The following is an 18194-nucleotide window of genomic DNA, read 5'->3' on the forward strand; positions in this document are numbered from 1 at the left end:
TTTGACCAGTCGCTTTTCGGTGAAGGAAAACATCGTGAGGAAACCGGACTAATCCCAATAAGGGCTTAGTTTACCCTCTGGGTTGGAAGGTCAGATGGCAGTCGCTTTCGTAAAAACTAGTGCCCACGCCAATTCCTGGGATTAGTTGCCAAGCGGACCCCAGGCTCCCTTGAGCCGTGGCAAAATGCCGGGACAACGCGAGGAAGAAGAGACTTTATTCTCATCTCAATAATTAATTTTTAAGTAATGACATAGGATGTAGCTAGTATATGAATTAATAAGTTAATCCGTTATCTAAATCCTCTGTATCTGCAATATTGGAGTTCTGATATCGCTAATTGATACAGTATTTAGTGCGATGGCGAGGTGGGCAGGGCTTTTGACGCTCTGGTAAGTATTTATTCCAAATATTATGTTATTTTTAGGGTTCCGTACTTAAAAAAGAAAACGGAACCCTTATAGGATCACTCGTGTGTCTGTCTGTCACAGCCTATTTGCTCCGAAACTACGGGATCAACTAAGTTGAAATTTAGCACACATACAAGTATATGTGACGTTTACAACCAAGAGGTACCATGTCCGTTGTCGATGGTTTTAAATGGAAGCTATGTGGAAATAGCAGCTTATTGACAACCGACAATAAAAAGGTACCCTTTTGATTGAGAATGGCACATATTTTATATAAGTCTGTTACCCGAAGACGAACATGTAACGTAAATAAATGGATTGCAAAAATAGGTACTTAAGTAAGAGGATTAAAAGAAAAGTTTTGCATACTACATGTACCTAGAATCTCAAATGAATACCTATGTATTTAGGTATATTCTTTTAAGTTTCATGATCAATATTAGTTTTGAAAATATTTAAGAACTGTCGCCTGCGGTATTTCCGGACCGATATGACCTTTAAACCTTCAAGAAAAGAGCGTCCTACCATCTTAAAAGCCGGCAACGCTAACTAACAACCCTTCTGGTGTTGCGGGTGTCCATGGGCGGATGTAATCGCTTACCGTCTGCTCGTTTGCCTGCTATATCATAAAAAAACTAGGCAATAAATTTTGTTTTTTGGCAACCTGTGTTTTCAGCATAACTGCAGAAGCGGTATGTGGCCACATCCTGCGGCCAGGCCGTACCATCTCCAACTACGAGTGGGCAGAACCCGATGAAGCGGTGTACAGTATGTCTTTCTGACAATTTACTTACTTATATAAGCGCCACTTGCACCATTTCACCGACCCGGGGTTAACCGGTTAAACCTGGAGTTACCATGGTCACCAGGTTATTTGACATTAGGTTAACGGTTTAACCGCTTAACCATGCCACCAGCATGGTGCAAGTGGGCCTAAGTGGGCAACCTGAGAGGACGCTCGAGGGGAGGCGACCAGCGAGTTGTCTGGCGGGATCATTCTAAAAAAATATGTCTGCGGTATAATTACCGCGACCCATAAAAAATGTACGAAAAGAGTCTTGGCAATCAGACAACCGCAGACATATTCTCAGAGAATGATCCAGCGGCGCGGCGCTCACAATGAACAAAAATGTTCACTCACATATGCGAGGTGGCGTGGCATATGACGCGTACGAGTATGACGCTACGCCGCATGCGCCGCCCAACTCGTGGTCGCCCGCCACTGAGATCGTATACTTATGTTACTCTATTTCTTCGAGTGGGGACAATGTCGTCTTCGAAACGTATGAGGTAATTTTACAGTTTAATTATACACGATTAAGTCTTGTCTAAGTAAGTAATATCGTTACTTAAAAACAATCTCTCCAATCTCGTCACATACTAATTCCTTGTAACAAGATATCTAATAGTTATTTTCGATACAAGTGCGAAAAAGAGGAAATTCGAAACGAGTGGCGATAAATCGACACGAGTTGCGAATTACCTATTCGCACGTGTATCGAACAACGTTTTACAGTACATATGTCACTTTAAAGTTTCGACATACGCACGAAAAGTGCTATTTTACGCACTAGTGCGGAAAAGTAGCCCCATATGTACTGTAAAAAATATTTCAGTTGATGATGGCACCGGGCGTACGTCGAGCGCCCTAACCGCTGCCGAGCGTATCGCGGCGCTGCGGGCGGTTATGGATGAACACAACATAGACGCCTACATCGTACCTACGGCCGACGCACACAATGTAAGTTTTTTTAAATAATACTAATTACTAAGAGAGGCCTTATGCTCAGCAGTGGGCGATAAAAGGCTGATATGATGATGATGATGATGACTACGTCGGTGGTAAACACGTGTACGTCTCGCCTGATGGTAAGCGGTTGCCGTAACCTATGGACGACTGTCTAGAGGTGTTACGTGCGCGTTGCCGACCCTAAGTGCTCATTTAGACGGTGCGAGAACTCGCATGCGAGTTTCATTACGTTGCGTCATTTGATCGGTCGGCTGAATTGATGTAACCTCAAAGGTCCGCAATGTAACTAAAATCGTATACGATTTCGCGCGCCGTCTACATGAGCCTAACCTAACCTAACCTAACACCCCGCACCCTCCTTGAGCTCTGGGTGGTCTAGCATATTGCGTTCTCGCGCGCATTTGAAGTCACGCTTGATGTATGGAGAACGTAACTCATGCTAGACCGTCTCGTCTGGCAACCTTACGCCACCAGAACACTCTTTTTCCGTGACCAGTGGGGGGGGGGGGGGGGGGGGTAAATGCTAAAATGGCCGACCCTTTTACAGCCTGTCGACACGGCAGTCACGCTATAATGAGTATGTATATATGTAAGTGTAAAAGTGACGCATCTGAAGGCCCCCAGATGTAATAATTGTAACAATTGTTTTCAGTCTCAGTATATAGCGGCATCAGACGCTCGCCGTGAGTGGCTATCCGGCCTCAGTGGGTCCTCCGGTACCGCGGTAGTGACAAGAGACCACGCCCTCGTGTGGACCGACGGCCGTTACTTCACGCAGTTCGAGATCCAAGTAGACACCGCACAGTGGACGCTCATGCGGGAAGGTGACCCAACACTTTTTTTTTTACTATTATTATAGATGTAGGTCCTCGCTTTCAATACGGGCGGCCTATAACTATTATTACTTTGTTTCATTAGTTTTTATCACAAACCAACCCTATAGACAGAGCTTATAGGACGACTCGCGGTCACCACCCGTGTGGTGCATAGGTCAGATATAATATCGCACGCGCGCCGCTCCGATCAGTAGCGACCAAGCTTACGACCTGTTAGCAGAGTGCACGTTTCTTGAAAATAAATCGTAAACTATTGAGACCCCACACTAGCGTCTTTTGAGCGTCGGTGTCTAGAGATAGAGATCTTTGCATACCATAGTACAGATTTTACATATTTATTAATTTTTAAACAAGCAGAAACGTCTGCGATCGATGCTATTAAAAAATAGTATTAAAAAAAACCGGCCAAGTGCGAGTCGGACTCGCGCACGGAGGGTTCCGCACCATCAACAAAAAACAAGCAAAAAAAAACGGTCACCCATCCAAGTACTGACCCCGCCCGACGTTGCTTAACTTCGGTCAAAAATCACGTTTGTTGTATGGGAGCCCCACTTAAATCTTTATTTTATTCTGTTTTTAGTATTTGTTGTTATAGCGGCAACAGAAATACATCATCTGTGAAAATTTCAACTGTCTAGCTATCACGGTTCGTGAGATACAGCCTGGTGACGGACGGACGGACAGCGGAGTCTTAGTAATAGGGTCCCGTTTTTACCCTTTGAGTACGGAACCCTAAAAAAATAGTATGGGCAGCACATCGTAACTGGTGAATTTCCAATATGACTTGGAACTCCGGTAGCTTTTTAAGAAGTGTAACACTCTTAAGGTAGATGTCGCTAGGGTCCCCTTGACCCATATGGTGGAAAGATTTGCTGGCTATGGATGAGGTCTTGGTGGCTCAGATGGCAGAGCGCTGAAGTATCGATCCAGAGGCCGAGTTCAGGTCTCACCTAAAACAGTATTTTTTCCACTTTTAAATTTATTCTAAGCTTAAGATGTTACATACACGGACCCTGGAAAGGATGTGGCAAAAAATAGGTAGTTCACAATATCACAGTTTGCTTATTATTACTATATACTGACACTCAGGGCCCGTATTGTACTTTTCATGCCGTTGACATCAATTTGACGTCACGCTGCATATAGGATGATCCCAAATAGTTTTATTGTAATTATTAATCTTTAGTCGACAATCATTTTAATCATGTACAAATTACTTCAATAGTTTTCAAAACGGATATCTGTTGCAAAACTCGTGTAAAGATGACATTGTGCCTATTTACATTTTCCAACAATACCTAACAAATATATCAAATTTTAAGTAAAATATGTATTACTTTAATCTGACAGCTGCAGTTATTTGGTTGAGTGACAATAAAATAAAACTCAATTAGACATCGTACAGATTATTTCAAGTATCGATATCGGTTATCTGCTTAATTATGATTAATTATGACAAAATAATAATTGCAATCATACTCTATGCAGCGTGACGTCATCTTTGCGTCAACGGCATGAAAAGTACGGGCCCTACCGGTACTGACTTATACTTAGGCCCTATATTATCATACTTGTCAGCGCTATGGAAGATGGCGTCGCTGCGCAGTTGCGTCGAGCAGCCGCCACTAGTTTACTAGACGCCGACGCTCGGGAGACGCTAGATTAGGATGGCTCTATGGCGGTTATTCGCTATGTGCACGACTGGTGCTGCCCTCATTTTGTAGGACTTTCTACGTTAAATCTTATGGAGTAAAATTAATTCAAGCGGCTGCCCCTAGTACTAATACTACTATACTACTAATGTCGGACATTCTATAAGATTACCTGTGTCTGTGACGATCAGCGCCACTTCCCCCTCCACCGACTTCGCACCTTGCCAATAGGCTATGGCTAAAAAATACGGTTTCTGCAAAACAACGGTCATTTATCATTTTATGGCCCAGCCATATAAACGAAACAACCTAAATTTGCCACTGAAATTTGAACCTAAATTGTAGGAAATAGAGTTGATTATGCGTTGGTCTGTTCCAATTGAACATGGTTTAAATTACATCGAACTGAATAGGTACTATGGGACCTTGGGCCTTAGGAGGTTATAACATGTAGGGCTCTTTCGCAGGCGAGGACCTGACGATCCAAGCTTGGCTGGCCAGCAACCTGACCTCAGAAGATGTGGTGGGTGTGGACCCCACGACTTACACTAGGACGGCGTGGTTGGCGTTACAGGTACATACATACTTGAAAATTAAAATTTCGTTATCTGCATCTCTATCGCTCTAATATGTAGTTACGTACAGTCACCGCACGGGATTGTTACGCCATTTAGGGTTCTAGTTAAATTAGTTGTTCCATACTTAGGCTATGGAATGTCCAATTTAGCTAGAACCCTAAATGGCGTAACAATCACGAAGCGTGACTTTACATAAGAGGGGCAACGGAAATTCGATGTTCGTAGTACTTATAGGGGTCTGTACAGCAATAAAAAAAAACAAAAACCTAAGATGAAAAATCGTTTAACGAAAATCGGTTGAGAATGCGACCTGCAGAGGAGAACATCCGGGCATACGAAAGCATTGTGTGTGTGTGTGTGTGTTTGTCTGGTTGTGTCACCGTAGCTGTTAAACGGGTGAACCGATTTGGTCGCGCTTTTTTTTCTTGCTTATGTTTTCAAATCTATTCTTTCGGTTACATTGCGTTTTTTTTAAATATCTTTTCCTTAATTTGATTTTAATATTTTTTACAGTACATATGGTGCTACTTTCCCAAACTAGTGCGAGAAATAGCACTTTCCGTGCATATGTCTAAAGTTTAAAGTGCCATAATGTACTGTAAAACGTTGTACTATACACGTGCGAATACGTAATTCGCAACAATGTCGATTTAACGCCACTCGTTTCTAATTTTTTCTTTTCCGCACTTGTATCGTAAATAAAATTTAGATTAAGTATTATTTAAGTAAAATGTTGCTATGCCCTAAGTGGTGCATGTTGTAACCTAATTTATATATTATATAAGACCTACTGTAAACACATGTATGCAATAAATGATATGAATATGAAATAACTATTTTATTTGTATTCAGAACGCCTTAACTCCGTCCGGCATCCAGCTACAAGCAACAGAAGATAACCTGGTGGACCAGGCGCGAGTGCACGTCGGCGAGCCGGCCCCCGAGCGCCCTCATAACGAGGTGTTCGGTCTGCCGGTCGAGTTCACAGGTAGGTTATAGTCGATTTGTAGCTGGCCCCGAACGGCTAAAATCCTTTGTTTATTGTTAAGTAAAACCGCACGTACCAATACCTGCAAAAAAGGGTCGTATAATCCTAATAGGCTACGTGACTAATTTTCATTTATGTTATCAATCGATCGGGTTTGTTTTAGGATCAAATGTCTATATGGGACCCATTGCACAGCAACACAAAAGTCAGAAATTATAGTCAAAGTCCGACAGTCGCACTTCACTCGCGAAACGCACAGCACTTAGACGTCAACAGTTTGTGCTAAATATGTATTTCTTTTGCAGGAAAGCCGTCGAACGAGAAGATCGCAGAACTGTTGGCGCAGATCTCAGCGCGCGGCGCGACAGCGCTCGTGCTCACCGCTTTAGACGACATCGCTTGTGAGTCCGACAAAAAGTCTATTAGTTTTTAAATTACTAAAAATAGTACATTTTAATAAAAACTGGTCAAGTGCATATAACACTTTAAACTCTCGCGTTTTGTACACATATTTAATTACACAAATTGATTCATTATTTATTCATCAAAAATGTAAAATTATAAAAAAACAGAATGAGCAACAACAAAAACATGGCGCTAGTGCAGGGTGGAGGTAGACGGGTTAGGTATGGCTGCACCGTCATTGAGACCGAAGAAAAGTTGGCTGGGTTTGAATAATTCAAACATATTCACGGCAAAAATAATTCACAAATTATTTGTGCCGTGTCCCACGAATACACATGCTTACAAACGGGCACAGACTGAGTCAGATCAGTCTTTCCGTGACCACAGCTGGTGCAACTCAGCTGAAACGTCGGAATTTAAGGTAAAAACAATAATGAAACTATATCGCGGTAGACCCGTTTGTGTAATTAAATATGGTCAAGTGCATGTCAGACCTGCCATAATAGAGGGTTCCTTACTTCATAAAGAGCCTATCTTTCCGGCACTTAAGTACGCCTTTTAATAAGATCAGGTTTTTATTAGAGTCTTTAATGGCTTAACCGATCATATTCAATTATTTTCTGATCTTTTATTAAAATTGTTGCACGCTCGGTTCAAAAGTATGACTAGTTCAATATTTTTGACTTTCGATTATTTCCAAAAGCATATACTAAATCAAAAAGCGTTTTTAGGAACCTTAATGTTATTTTTGAAGACCTTATCAATTGGTTACGTTCCAGATTTCGTTAAAATATTCAAATCTTTCAATTTCCGAGTTTCAATTTCTGTGTGACTTACAGGCACACAGACGCAACTATAAGGGTTATGATTTTGCCATTTTAGTTACGGAACCCTAAAAAGGTTCATGTTTTTCAGATACGCTGAACCTCCGCGGCTCGGACATCATCCACAACCCGGTGTTCTTTGCTTATCTAGTGCTGAGAGTGGACGTGGTGAGCGACATCTGTTGATTATTCCTAATCGTTGGCAACGGCATAATGTCTACTAAATTTCAATGAAGATGTATAGATGTCGTTAGGAGTTCTATGATTTGGATGTGACACAGCGCCATCTCGTGTCCATGATAGGCAATAGCGCATTTTCAGTGACGCCATCTGGTAACGATGCGCTTTTAGGCGGTCGCATTTTCAATGTATGGGTTGGCTTACTCTATCCATACTTAATGGTTTATCTTATTAATGGTCATCGGTTACGCACATACTTAGGCAAGCAACAGAGTGTGGAAGAGCCACAATACGATATAAATCCGGACCAGACCAGCTATCATGGTCGTATTTTTATCACCTGTCATGCTATGCGTCACTTTCGCACTTACATATTTGTTAGAACGTGACAGCCATGGTGACAAATGATAAAGAGCCGGCCATCATAGCCCTACAGTAATATATGATCATTGTCAAGAGGGCGTTGTTATTCTTATCTTATTAGTTCAGTATAGTATGAAAAAATTAGTTCCTGTGAAATTCCGCAACATGGCGCGTCATATATTCATCATATATTCCTGGTTAGGTTTTACGCCAATTTATTATTAAAAAAAGACGTTTGACGTAGGTATATATTACTTATATTAGCTTTAGAATGAGCGTTAAGGTACAAATATATTTATGGATTATATGTATAGCCTATAGAGGTAAAAAATTATAATTATAAAAATAAAATTTGGTGTTGTGTTTATTATTGAGAAGTTTTTTTTGTCTGTTCAAGCCTATTCATCTTATCATGTTTTCAGAGCACAGATAACATAATCCTGTTCTGGGGCAACGGCGAGCTGCCCGCCAACGTGACATCGTTTCTGGCGGCAGAGGGCACCACCGTCACAGCGCGCCCGTACAGCGACATCTTCAGCTTTTTGAGGGGACTTCCGGTACGTGCTTAGAGTTAGACCAAGATAAGTCTGCAACGATTTTGATAGCACACGCAGAGCAAGTGGTATTTTAAGCGTCATACTTCTATGAAATGATGACGTATAAATAACACTTGCACTGCGTGTGCTATCAAAATTGATGCAGATTTATTTTGGTCTAACTCTATCAGGGTATGTTTTTATAAAACAAACCTTAATTTCTATATGTATGATATTTTCATACGCACTCCGTGTTACGGTGACAGGTGTCATCTCAATACAATTTTGAGATTTAGCGTTTAAAGGTTATAAATTGTATGGAGATGATACCTGTCACTGTACCTACCCTTCGATGAATTTCGAAAAATACTGTATGTACCTACAGGAATTCGGTAGCTGTAGTGGACTAGGGGACAGGCGGACAGCGCCTGGTTATTAGAATGAAATGTCATTTGTCAAGTTTAAGTTTCTGATTTAGGCCACTAGGTGGCAGATCTTCCAAAGCGCACCGTCCCTATCGTGCCTATACCCATTTCTTCTGCAGAAAATAGAATTTGATTATGTCAGGGACCGAAGGAAAGCAATTGTATGATGGAATTGATGTTTTTATTTTCAGGACACTCTACCAGAGGGCAGCACTCCCACTATTTGGTTGTCGCAAGATGGAAGCCACGCCATTCATTTAGCCGCTGAAGCTGTAAGTCAATTATTTTTCTCAAATATTAAAATCTAATTTATATTATACTAGCGATAGCTACCCGCCCCGGCTTCGCACGGGTTAACAAATTATACATAAACCTTCCTCTTGAATCACTCTATCTATTAAAAAAAACCGCATCAAAATCCGTTGCGTAGTTTTAAAGATCTAAGCATACAGACAGACAGACAGGAAAGCGACTCTGTTTTATACTATGTAGTGAACGAGCTTCTACCAGTGTATGGTATGATGATTGATGGAAATTACCCTAGATTCCCGGGCCTCAAAGACACTCCTGACTTCGGACAAACTCGGCTCTGGTTCGGCTCAGCATTGCTCCGAGCAATTAGGGTTGACACAACTTGACGCCCCTTTGCGTGCACGACCACAGATAAGATAAAGACTTGAATTTTGACAACCCTAAATAGCCGAAAGGGATAGTGCCATAAGTATCATGATTTGATTCGTCCCTGAATCGCTGCTAAACTTTGGTTTTGTAGGAAGTTCTCAGAAGGGATTCTGTACGGTAGTACTATTGCTTATTATATATATATAATGAAGTATGGTAACCGATAGTCGGACAGAGATAAATACTTTCGAATTTATTTAGATTATTAGTAGATTACTCGGATATTAAGATTATTAAGAAAAACCGACAGATATGTATGTACTTACTAGTAGAATGTCCCTCCAGGCCGTCCTGCAGGTAATGTGTTTTCTTTACATAACAATAGGGTATTTGACTACCTAGGTACTAGTCAAATCAGTTCCTTTTTTTGAACTGTCAAAACGATTTTTCTCCTATGGAATTTATATGAAACACTGGCATGTGACGTCACAATCAAATAACCTACTCTTTATAGTTTTATACGGGTTTTAAAATAGAAATTGTGCCTAAAAAGAACTGCTGTCTACGTTTCTCTATTAATTTTCTGTTGCTTTATTTCAGGCATGGTGTAAAATAATATATTTTAAATACTGTCAAATACCCTATTGCCTTATTTATTTACTCATGGATTATTCATTTTAGGACGGTAGGGTTTCGACTGTATCAACGGTGTCTCCTGTGGCTCTGATGAAGACGGTCAAGAACGAAGTGGAGCTAAAGGTATAGTATATTTAGTAAACACCCCTATAATCATAGAGTAATATAAGTAAAGAAAGAGTGGTAACTCCATTCATCAGTTTTCTTACCAAAACGCGAGTTATTTCGTAGTCGACATCTTGCATGGTGTAAAATAATATATTTTAAATACAGTCAAACACCCTATTGCGATTATAAGGTGTCCCGATAATCCCGATATATTTGGCCAGTGGTCGTCGCTATCTATTTGATGCTGTACGGTTATCTGATATTGCAGGGGTTCCGTTCAGCCCACGTCAAAGACGGTATAGCGGTGGTTCGATTCCTGCGCTGGGTGCACGAGCAAGTAGATGCTGGAGTAAATGTCACAGAAGTCGACGTGGGGAACAAACTGCTAGAGCTGCGAAGGTGAGTCACGTGGTTACTTATCTATCCTTTCACCACACACTTTGGCACTTTGCTAAGAGGGACAGGGAAACAAATAATACCTCTCATTGTCTTTCCATCTCAGTAGAAGTATCTAGTAAAAGGATAGTCTGTGCGGAAAGAGAAGAGTCGTAGAAGCCATCGTAGCCTGCCCATAGACTAGGAGTTTAGAGCAATTATTTCATGAAACCGATGCTGCCAAACATACTGGGTTGCGGGGGACGAGGTGAGCGAGTCCCGTGCCGTGATTGCTCCGTTCAAAGACACGGACGTCACACAAAGACACTTTGACTCGAAAATGGAGTAAAACTACCGTATATTTCTGGCAGAGGGGGTAGCGCTACTATGCTCAGTCTGGAGGATGTCTTGTCTGTGAGCCTGCCCCTTTTTCTATGAGATTTAGCTTTAAGGGCTGGCATCCAAGGCATTAAAAAAAAAGCGGCCAAGTGCGAGTCGGACTCGCCCATGAAGGGTTCCGTATTTAGGCGATTTATGACGTATTAAAAAAAAACTACTCTAGATCTCGTTCAAACCAATTTTCGGTGGAAGTTTACATGGTAATGTACATCGTATATTTTTTTTAGTTTTATCATTCTCTTATTTTAGAAGTTACAGGGGGGGGGGGGGCACACACATTTTACCACTTTGGAAGTGTCTCTCGCGCAAACTATTCAGTTTAGAAAAAAATGATATTAGAAACCTCAATATCATTTTTCAAGACCTATCCATAGATACCCCACACGTATGGGTTTGATGAAAAAAAAATTTTTTGAGTTTCAGTTCGAAGTACGGGGAACCCCAAAAAATTATTGTTTTTTTTCTATTTTTGTGTGAAAATCTTAATGCGGTTCACAGAATACATCTACTTACCAAGTTTCAACAGTATAGTTCTTATAGTTTCGGAGAAAAGTGGCTGTGACATACGGACGGACAGACAGACAGACATGACGAATCTATAAGGGTTCCGTTTTTTGCCATTTGGCTACGGAACCCTAAAAATTGACACAAATTCTAGACCGGCCAACCCCATCACAGTTACTGTACACATATTATTATACTCTTTGGTCAATAGTGTGTTCCTTATAGGCAGGGGTCGGACAAAAAGTGCCGATGACGTAAAAATGACGTAATCTTGCACACAGGATGATGTTTGAGTTTGTATTTAAACTTCCGTGTGACATGTAGTAACAAAGTAGTATTAATGAAGTAACAAAATAATCGTAAATAAATCCATGGAATTAATAATACAGGTGGTAGGGTGATGTAGTGAATAAAATAAATTTCTTCGTTGGTATATCTTGATTACAGCAAGAACAGTATACGTGTTTGTCACGTACCTCCAAAAACGGAAAATTGCCACAATATTCGAGTACAGATGACATTTTAGAGCGTTTTCTTATACATTAGTAAATATACATTTTAGCTAAATATAATCGTGAAGATACAATAGCTAAACAATAACGAAGTCAATTTATTGTTCATCTGATTGACAATGTGTCAGTCAAAAACGTACTTACTCATTTCAAGTGGCGATATCGTTTAATAAAGAGGTTGATAAATGATAATTGTTTATGAAAATCAAAAATACTATTTGAAATCACCTATTTTGTATTTTGACGTCATCCGCACTTTTTGTCCGACCCCTGCTTATAGGTAACTAATAGTTTTTTGTTTATTTCCAGCGAAGAGAAAGACTTCATGGGAGCCTCGTTTGCTACCATCGCTGGCGCGGGCGAGAACGGAGCCATCATACATTATAAGGCAGACCCGGAAGGACCGCAGAGGGTCATCACTAAAGACGACATGTTGCTGGTAGACTCTGGGGGACAATACAAGTAAGGGCAAAATGGAGCCATCATCATACATTACAAGGCAGACCCGGAAGGACCGCAGAGAGTCATCACTAAAGACGACATGATGCTGGTAGACTCTGGGGGACAATACAAGTAAGGGCAAAATGGAGCCATCATCATACATTACAAGGCAGACCCGGAAGGTCCGCAGAGGGTTATCACTAAAGACGACATGTTGCTGGTAGACTCTGGGGGACAATACAAGTAAGGGCAAATTGGAGCCATCATCATACATTACAAGGCAGACCCGGAAGGACCGCAGAGAGTCATCACTAAAGACGACATGTTATTGGTTGACTCTGGGGCACTAGGGGGCAATACAAGTACGGTAGAACCGGAATTTTCAGCTTGCTTACAAAATAATGCAAATTCTTAAACTACCCATATACGTGGGCCACTTTATTTAAAGTTGTCCCCTACACTTTTATTTAAATTTGTGAATTTCTATGTTATTTCTACTCAGTACCACGAGCTCTTTCTATCCTAATAGGAGGAAAAAAGTGTCCCAAGGTTTTTATTTCCATTCCGTTACCATTTTTCATAGACTTTGTATGGCGGTCACGGAATGGAAAGATCGAAAAATTTATGGAAATTTTGGGACACTTTTTTTCTCCTATTAGGATCAAAAAAGCTCGTGATTATGAGTAGAAATAACATAAAAAATCCCAAATTTGAATTTTTTTTAAATAAAATGGCCCATATACCTACTTAATGTTCGCAGGGACGGAACGACAGACATCACCCGCACTCGACACATGGGCACCCCGACCGATATGCAGAAGCTTACCTTCACACGCGTGATGAAAGGACAGATCCTCATGGGCACCGCCGTGTTTCCTAGGGGCATCACAGTGAGTCTAGCCAAAGAGAATTAAGAAGACGTAGCGTGCGCACTCCATAAATAAATAAATATTATAGGACATTATTACACAAATTGACTAAGCCCCACGGTAAGCTCAAGAAAGCTTGTGTTGTGGGTACTCGGCAACGATATATATAATGTACAAATACGAATACTTAAATACATAGAAAACAACCATGACTCGGGAACAAATATCTGTGCTCATCACACAAATAAATGCCCTTACTGGGATTCGAACCCAGGACCGCGGCTTCACAGGCAGGGTCACTACCCACTAGGCCAAACCGGACCCATACATCAGTTTTGTTACCCAAACGACTATTATTTTCGTAGTCTACATCTAGCGTTTAGTAGCGGAATTATCAGTACTGCTACTCGACAATAGATTTCGAAGCGAACGGAAAGTCAAAGTAATTCTCAACGATTTTCAGCTAATATTATAACCGGATTATCAGGAACTCTATTTTCAACTACTTCTGCACATAATGTGACATCTAGTGTCGAGTAGCAGTACTGATAGTTCCGCTACTTGACGTTAGATATATACTACGTAACAAAACTGATGTATGGAGTGAGCACTCTATGTCTTCTTAATTCTCTTTGGTCTAGTTTATACAGATACCATTAGTACCCTTTGCAGCGATGTGACGAGTCCACTTTTTTTCAATTCGAATCATTCGAATTGATTCGGCCGCTGATTCGAATTCAAAATCGAGTTGACTCGACTCGACGATTCGCGTGGTTCGCGACAAGGTCACAGGCACAGGCGCGGAGCGAGTTGAGATGGCGAGTTACGCGGCAGTTGTTGTAAAAAGAACCTTCAGAGCACGGAATTAAGGTTTATTTTTGAATGGCCATACTAGCAGTGAACTCGAGTTGGGATACTTGGGATGGCGAATCAAGCGGCAGTTGTTGTAAAAAGAACCTTCGGGTCACGGAATTCAGGTTGATTTTTGAATGGTCATAGTACCAACTCGAGTTGAGACGGCGAATCGAGCGGCAGTTGTTGTAAAAAGAGCCTTCGGGCTACGGTATTAAGGTTTATTTTTGAATGGCCTTAGTAGCGAGGTGATAGCGTTGACTCGGCTCGGCGAGTTGGCGAATTAGCGATTCATTCGCCGAGTTAGCTAGTGGTCGAGTTGATTCGAATTGCCAATAGTCTTTATTCGAATTAACTCATCTGTAGGCTGATTCGAATTATTCGAATCAGATAACTCGACTCGCCCATCGCTAACCCTTTGTCCCTTGTGTATTAAGTTGACTGTGTTACAATTGGTTGTTCATACAGTAATTGCACTATTTTCCCCAGGGCAACATTCTAGAGACCCTCGCCCGCAAAGCGTTATGGGACGTTGGTCTAAACTACAACCACGGCACGGGGCACGGCGTGGGGCACTTCCTGAACGTGCACGAAGGCCCCGGGGGCATCGGCTCTACCCTCATCGCTACAGACCCGGGCATCTTCCCGGGCATGATCTTCAGCGATGGTAAGGCACGGGGCACGGCGTGGGGCACTTCTTGAACGTGCACGAGGGCCCCGGGGGCATCGGCTCTGCCCTCATCGCCACAGACCCGGGCATCTTCCCGGGCATGATCTTCAGCGATGGTAAGGCACGGGGCACGGTGTGGGGCACTTCTTGAACGTTCACGAGGGCCCCGGGGGCATCGGCTCTGCCCTCATCGCCACAGACCCGGGCATATTCCCGGGCATGATCTTCATCGATGGTAAGGCACGGGGCACGGCGTGGGGCACTTCTTGAACGTGCACGAGGGCCCCGGGGGCATCGGCTCTGCCCTCGTCGCCACAGACCCGGGCATCTTCCTGGGCATGATCTTCAGCGATGGTAAGGCACGGGGCACGGCGTGGGGCACTTCCTGAACGTGCACGAGGGGCCCGGGGGCATCGGCTCTGCCCTCATCGCCACAGACCCGGGCATCTTCCCGGGCATGATCTTCAGCGATGGTAAGGCACGGGGCACGGCGTGGGGCACTTCCTGAACGTGCACGAGGGGCCCGGGGGCATCGGCTCTGCCCTCATCGCCACAGACCCGGGCATCTTCCCGGGCATGATCTTCAGCGATGGTAAGGCACGGGGCACGGCGTGGGGCACTTCCTGAACGTGCACGAGGGGCCCGGGGGCATCGGCTCTGCCCTCATCGCCACAGACCCGGGCATCTTCCCGGGCATGATCTTCAGCGATGGTAAGCCGGCTTTAGCCGGACATTGACTAGGGCATGATTTTCAACGATGATAAGTTGGCCGATTTTTATGTCGTAACACATCAAGTCGTAGCGTGTGGGACACGAAATGTACTGACTTCATATCAAGTCAATGGCGGCGAAAAGGTTGTATAGAATAGAATTTATTCGTAAGCACAAACAAACGAGACAATAGGTACATAATATAAAAGAAAACACAAAATAAGATTAAAGTGCCACGAAATCGCTTCATCTCAGAATGTTGCTGGTGGCTTACAGCGCTGATCTTCCGAAGTAATCGGGCCATTTTATTTAAAGTTGTCCCCTACACTTTTTTTTAAATGGCGATTTCTATGTTATTTCTACCCAGAATCACGAGCTCTTTCTATCCTAATAGGAGGAAAAAAATGTCCCAAAATTTCCAAAAATTTTTGATCTTTCCATTCCGTGACCGCCATACAAAGTCTATGAAAAATGGTAACGGAGTGGGAAAAAAACTTGGGACACTTTTTTTCTCCTATTAGGATAGAAAGAGCGAAATAACATAAAAAGTCCCAATTTTGAAAATAAAGTGTATCGTATATAGTAATCGAACATATAAGATTTCCAAATATGTTTTCCGCAGAGCCCGGCTACTACGAGGTGGATGAATACGGCATCCGTCACGAGGACCTGGTGGAGGTGATCGAGATGACGAAAGACTCCGACCACATTTTTGTAAGTTTTTTGAATCCAATGTTTCCATTTAGGTATGCTGAGTTGGGTCTATTTCGTGATGCACACTTATTGATTTCTTGCTGTTGTTGTTGTCTGTACATGTCCGTACATGTTTTGTGATCGTCACGAATATAAATCTTTTATCTTTATCATTTATTTATTCCTAAACAATACTATCATTGTGCCGTATATACGTTTTAGACTTCACTATGGGCTCATTTAGACGGTGCGAGAACTCGCATGCGAGTTTCATTACATTGCGTCTTTTGATCGGTCGGCTAAATTGATGGAATCTCAATGGTCCGCAATGTAACTAAAATCGTATACGAGTTCGCCCGCCATCTAAATAAGCCCTATTTCTTGGGCCCTATTTCCAGTATAGAGCTGTGTAATACACTTCAAACAGTTAGGGCCACTTGCACCATTCACTAACCCGGGGCTAACCGTTAAAACCTGGAGTTACCATGGTTACCATTACGATTTGACAGTAAGTTAACGGTTTAACCGACTAACCGGGATAGTGGGATGGTGTAAGTAGCGCTTAGGGAGTATCTACAGGTTTGGGAGGAAGAGGCAGGCCCCGTAGACAACATGCCAATCGCTAACGCTACGTAGCGAACGAAACGCAACTGTCGCTGTCACACTAATATGGAAGAGTGTTAAAGAGACACAAAGCGATTCGATGGCGCAGCGCAAGCGATTGTCACCTTGGCTAGGCCCCCTGGATACAGGAAAAACAGGCCCTAGAAATCTAGAAATAGCGTAGTCTAAAACGGTGTTAATTTTTGTGCAGGCGGAAGGCTTGGTAGGAGATTTTGAAGGTCGCGGCGCTCTCGGCTTCTACACGATCTCGCTGGCGCCGCACCAGACCTCCTGTCTGGATGTCAGCTTACTGCAGGACTTTGAGGTAAGAACCACCATACCTCCCAGCATTCTGGAGGACTTTGAGGTAAGAACCACCAGACCTCCCAGCATTTTGGAGGACTTTGAGGTAAGAACCGCCAGAACTCCCAGCATTCTGGAGGACTTCGAGGTAAGAACCACCAGACCTCCCAGCATTCTGGAGGACTTTGAGGTAAGAACCACCATACCTCCCAGCATTCTGGAGGACTTTGAGGTAAGGGTGTATGGGACATTATCGCGGTAGGCCTTCAGGTCTTCTCCCGAAAAAACCTGTTCGCTTTGTGCGTGTGTATAATAAACAACACCACATATTGCGGTATGAAGGCTGACTTCTGTAACTACGACTACCTATCTCTTAAAGGTATAAATATTAACCACCTGATACCCTCGGTCCTACCCATACCGCTACTACCATTTGATTTCAAAACCAAAGAAATTCAACTATATTTTCTACACAATTGGTTTCAAATTCAACTACCAATTGTTCCTGTATATTGGACCTTAGTAAGCTAAGAGGTGTGTAATGAATTTACACCTTTGCAGATTAAATACCTAAACGACTACCACGCTCGGGTGCTGGCTACCCTAGGCCCCGAGCTGCTCGAGCGCGGGTTGAACGAAGACTACGCATGGCTGGAGACGGAATGTGCACCGTTACGGAGCGCCGCCATCTTACTCACCGCCACACCGCTCCTCGCTTTGCTCGGTGCTGCTAGAATGTTCGTGTAAGGAGGATAAAAGTATGAATAAAGTTATTTCGTAAACGCGCTTTTTTTTGGACTGTTTTATGCTCCAGTGTAGTGTGTAACGCGTGATTGGATATCAAAACGTGATACATCAAATCTGTTGACCAACCTTGCTTTTTTTTACTTGAATAGGTAAACGATTTATTTAGAGAATTAATGACAAGATTCTCACAAATGAAACAGGTTTC

At 42.6% G+C, this 18194-nt stretch overlaps 1 protein-coding gene across 1 annotated transcript; it reads left to right on the forward strand.

Annotated features, from left to right (window-relative positions):
• Positions 1-358: 358 nt before the first annotated feature.
• On the forward strand, positions 359-18023 carry LOC134660027 (xaa-Pro aminopeptidase ApepP-like). The gene is made up of 18 exons (XM_063515726.1): positions 359-390; positions 1085-1176; positions 2025-2149; positions 2811-2982; positions 5114-5220; positions 6077-6212; positions 6518-6613; positions 7533-7609; positions 8407-8541; positions 9137-9217; positions 10248-10325; positions 10579-10709; positions 12410-12562; positions 13302-13431; positions 14752-14929; positions 16266-16357; positions 17151-17264; positions 17804-18023. The coding sequence occupies exons 1-18, from the start codon at positions 359-361 to the stop codon at positions 17987-17989; spliced, it is 2115 nt and encodes a 704-aa protein (XP_063371796.1). The 3' UTR covers positions 17990-18023.
• The last annotated feature ends 171 nt before the right edge of the window (positions 18024-18194 follow it).

This window comes from Cydia amplana, chromosome 26 (assembly GCF_948474715.1).
Source record: "Cydia amplana chromosome 26, ilCydAmpl1.1, whole genome shotgun sequence".
Lineage (NCBI taxonomy): Eukaryota > Metazoa > Arthropoda > Insecta > Lepidoptera > Tortricidae > Cydia > Cydia amplana.

What these genes read in the sequence shown, in the direction of transcription:
- LOC134660027 (XM_063515726.1), top strand. Translation starts at nt 359, where the DNA reads ATGGCGAGGTGGGCAGGGCTTTTGACGCTCTG. An exon ending in AGAACGAAGTGGAGCTAAAG is followed by an intron (nt 10,326 to 10,578) that starts GTATAGTATATT and finishes CTGATATTGCAG; the next exon opens with GGGTTCCGTTCAGCCCACGT. An exon ending in GGGCATGATCTTCAGCGATG is followed by an intron (nt 14,930 to 16,265) that starts GTAAGGCACGGG and finishes TGTTTTCCGCAG; the next exon opens with AGCCCGGCTACTACGAGGTG.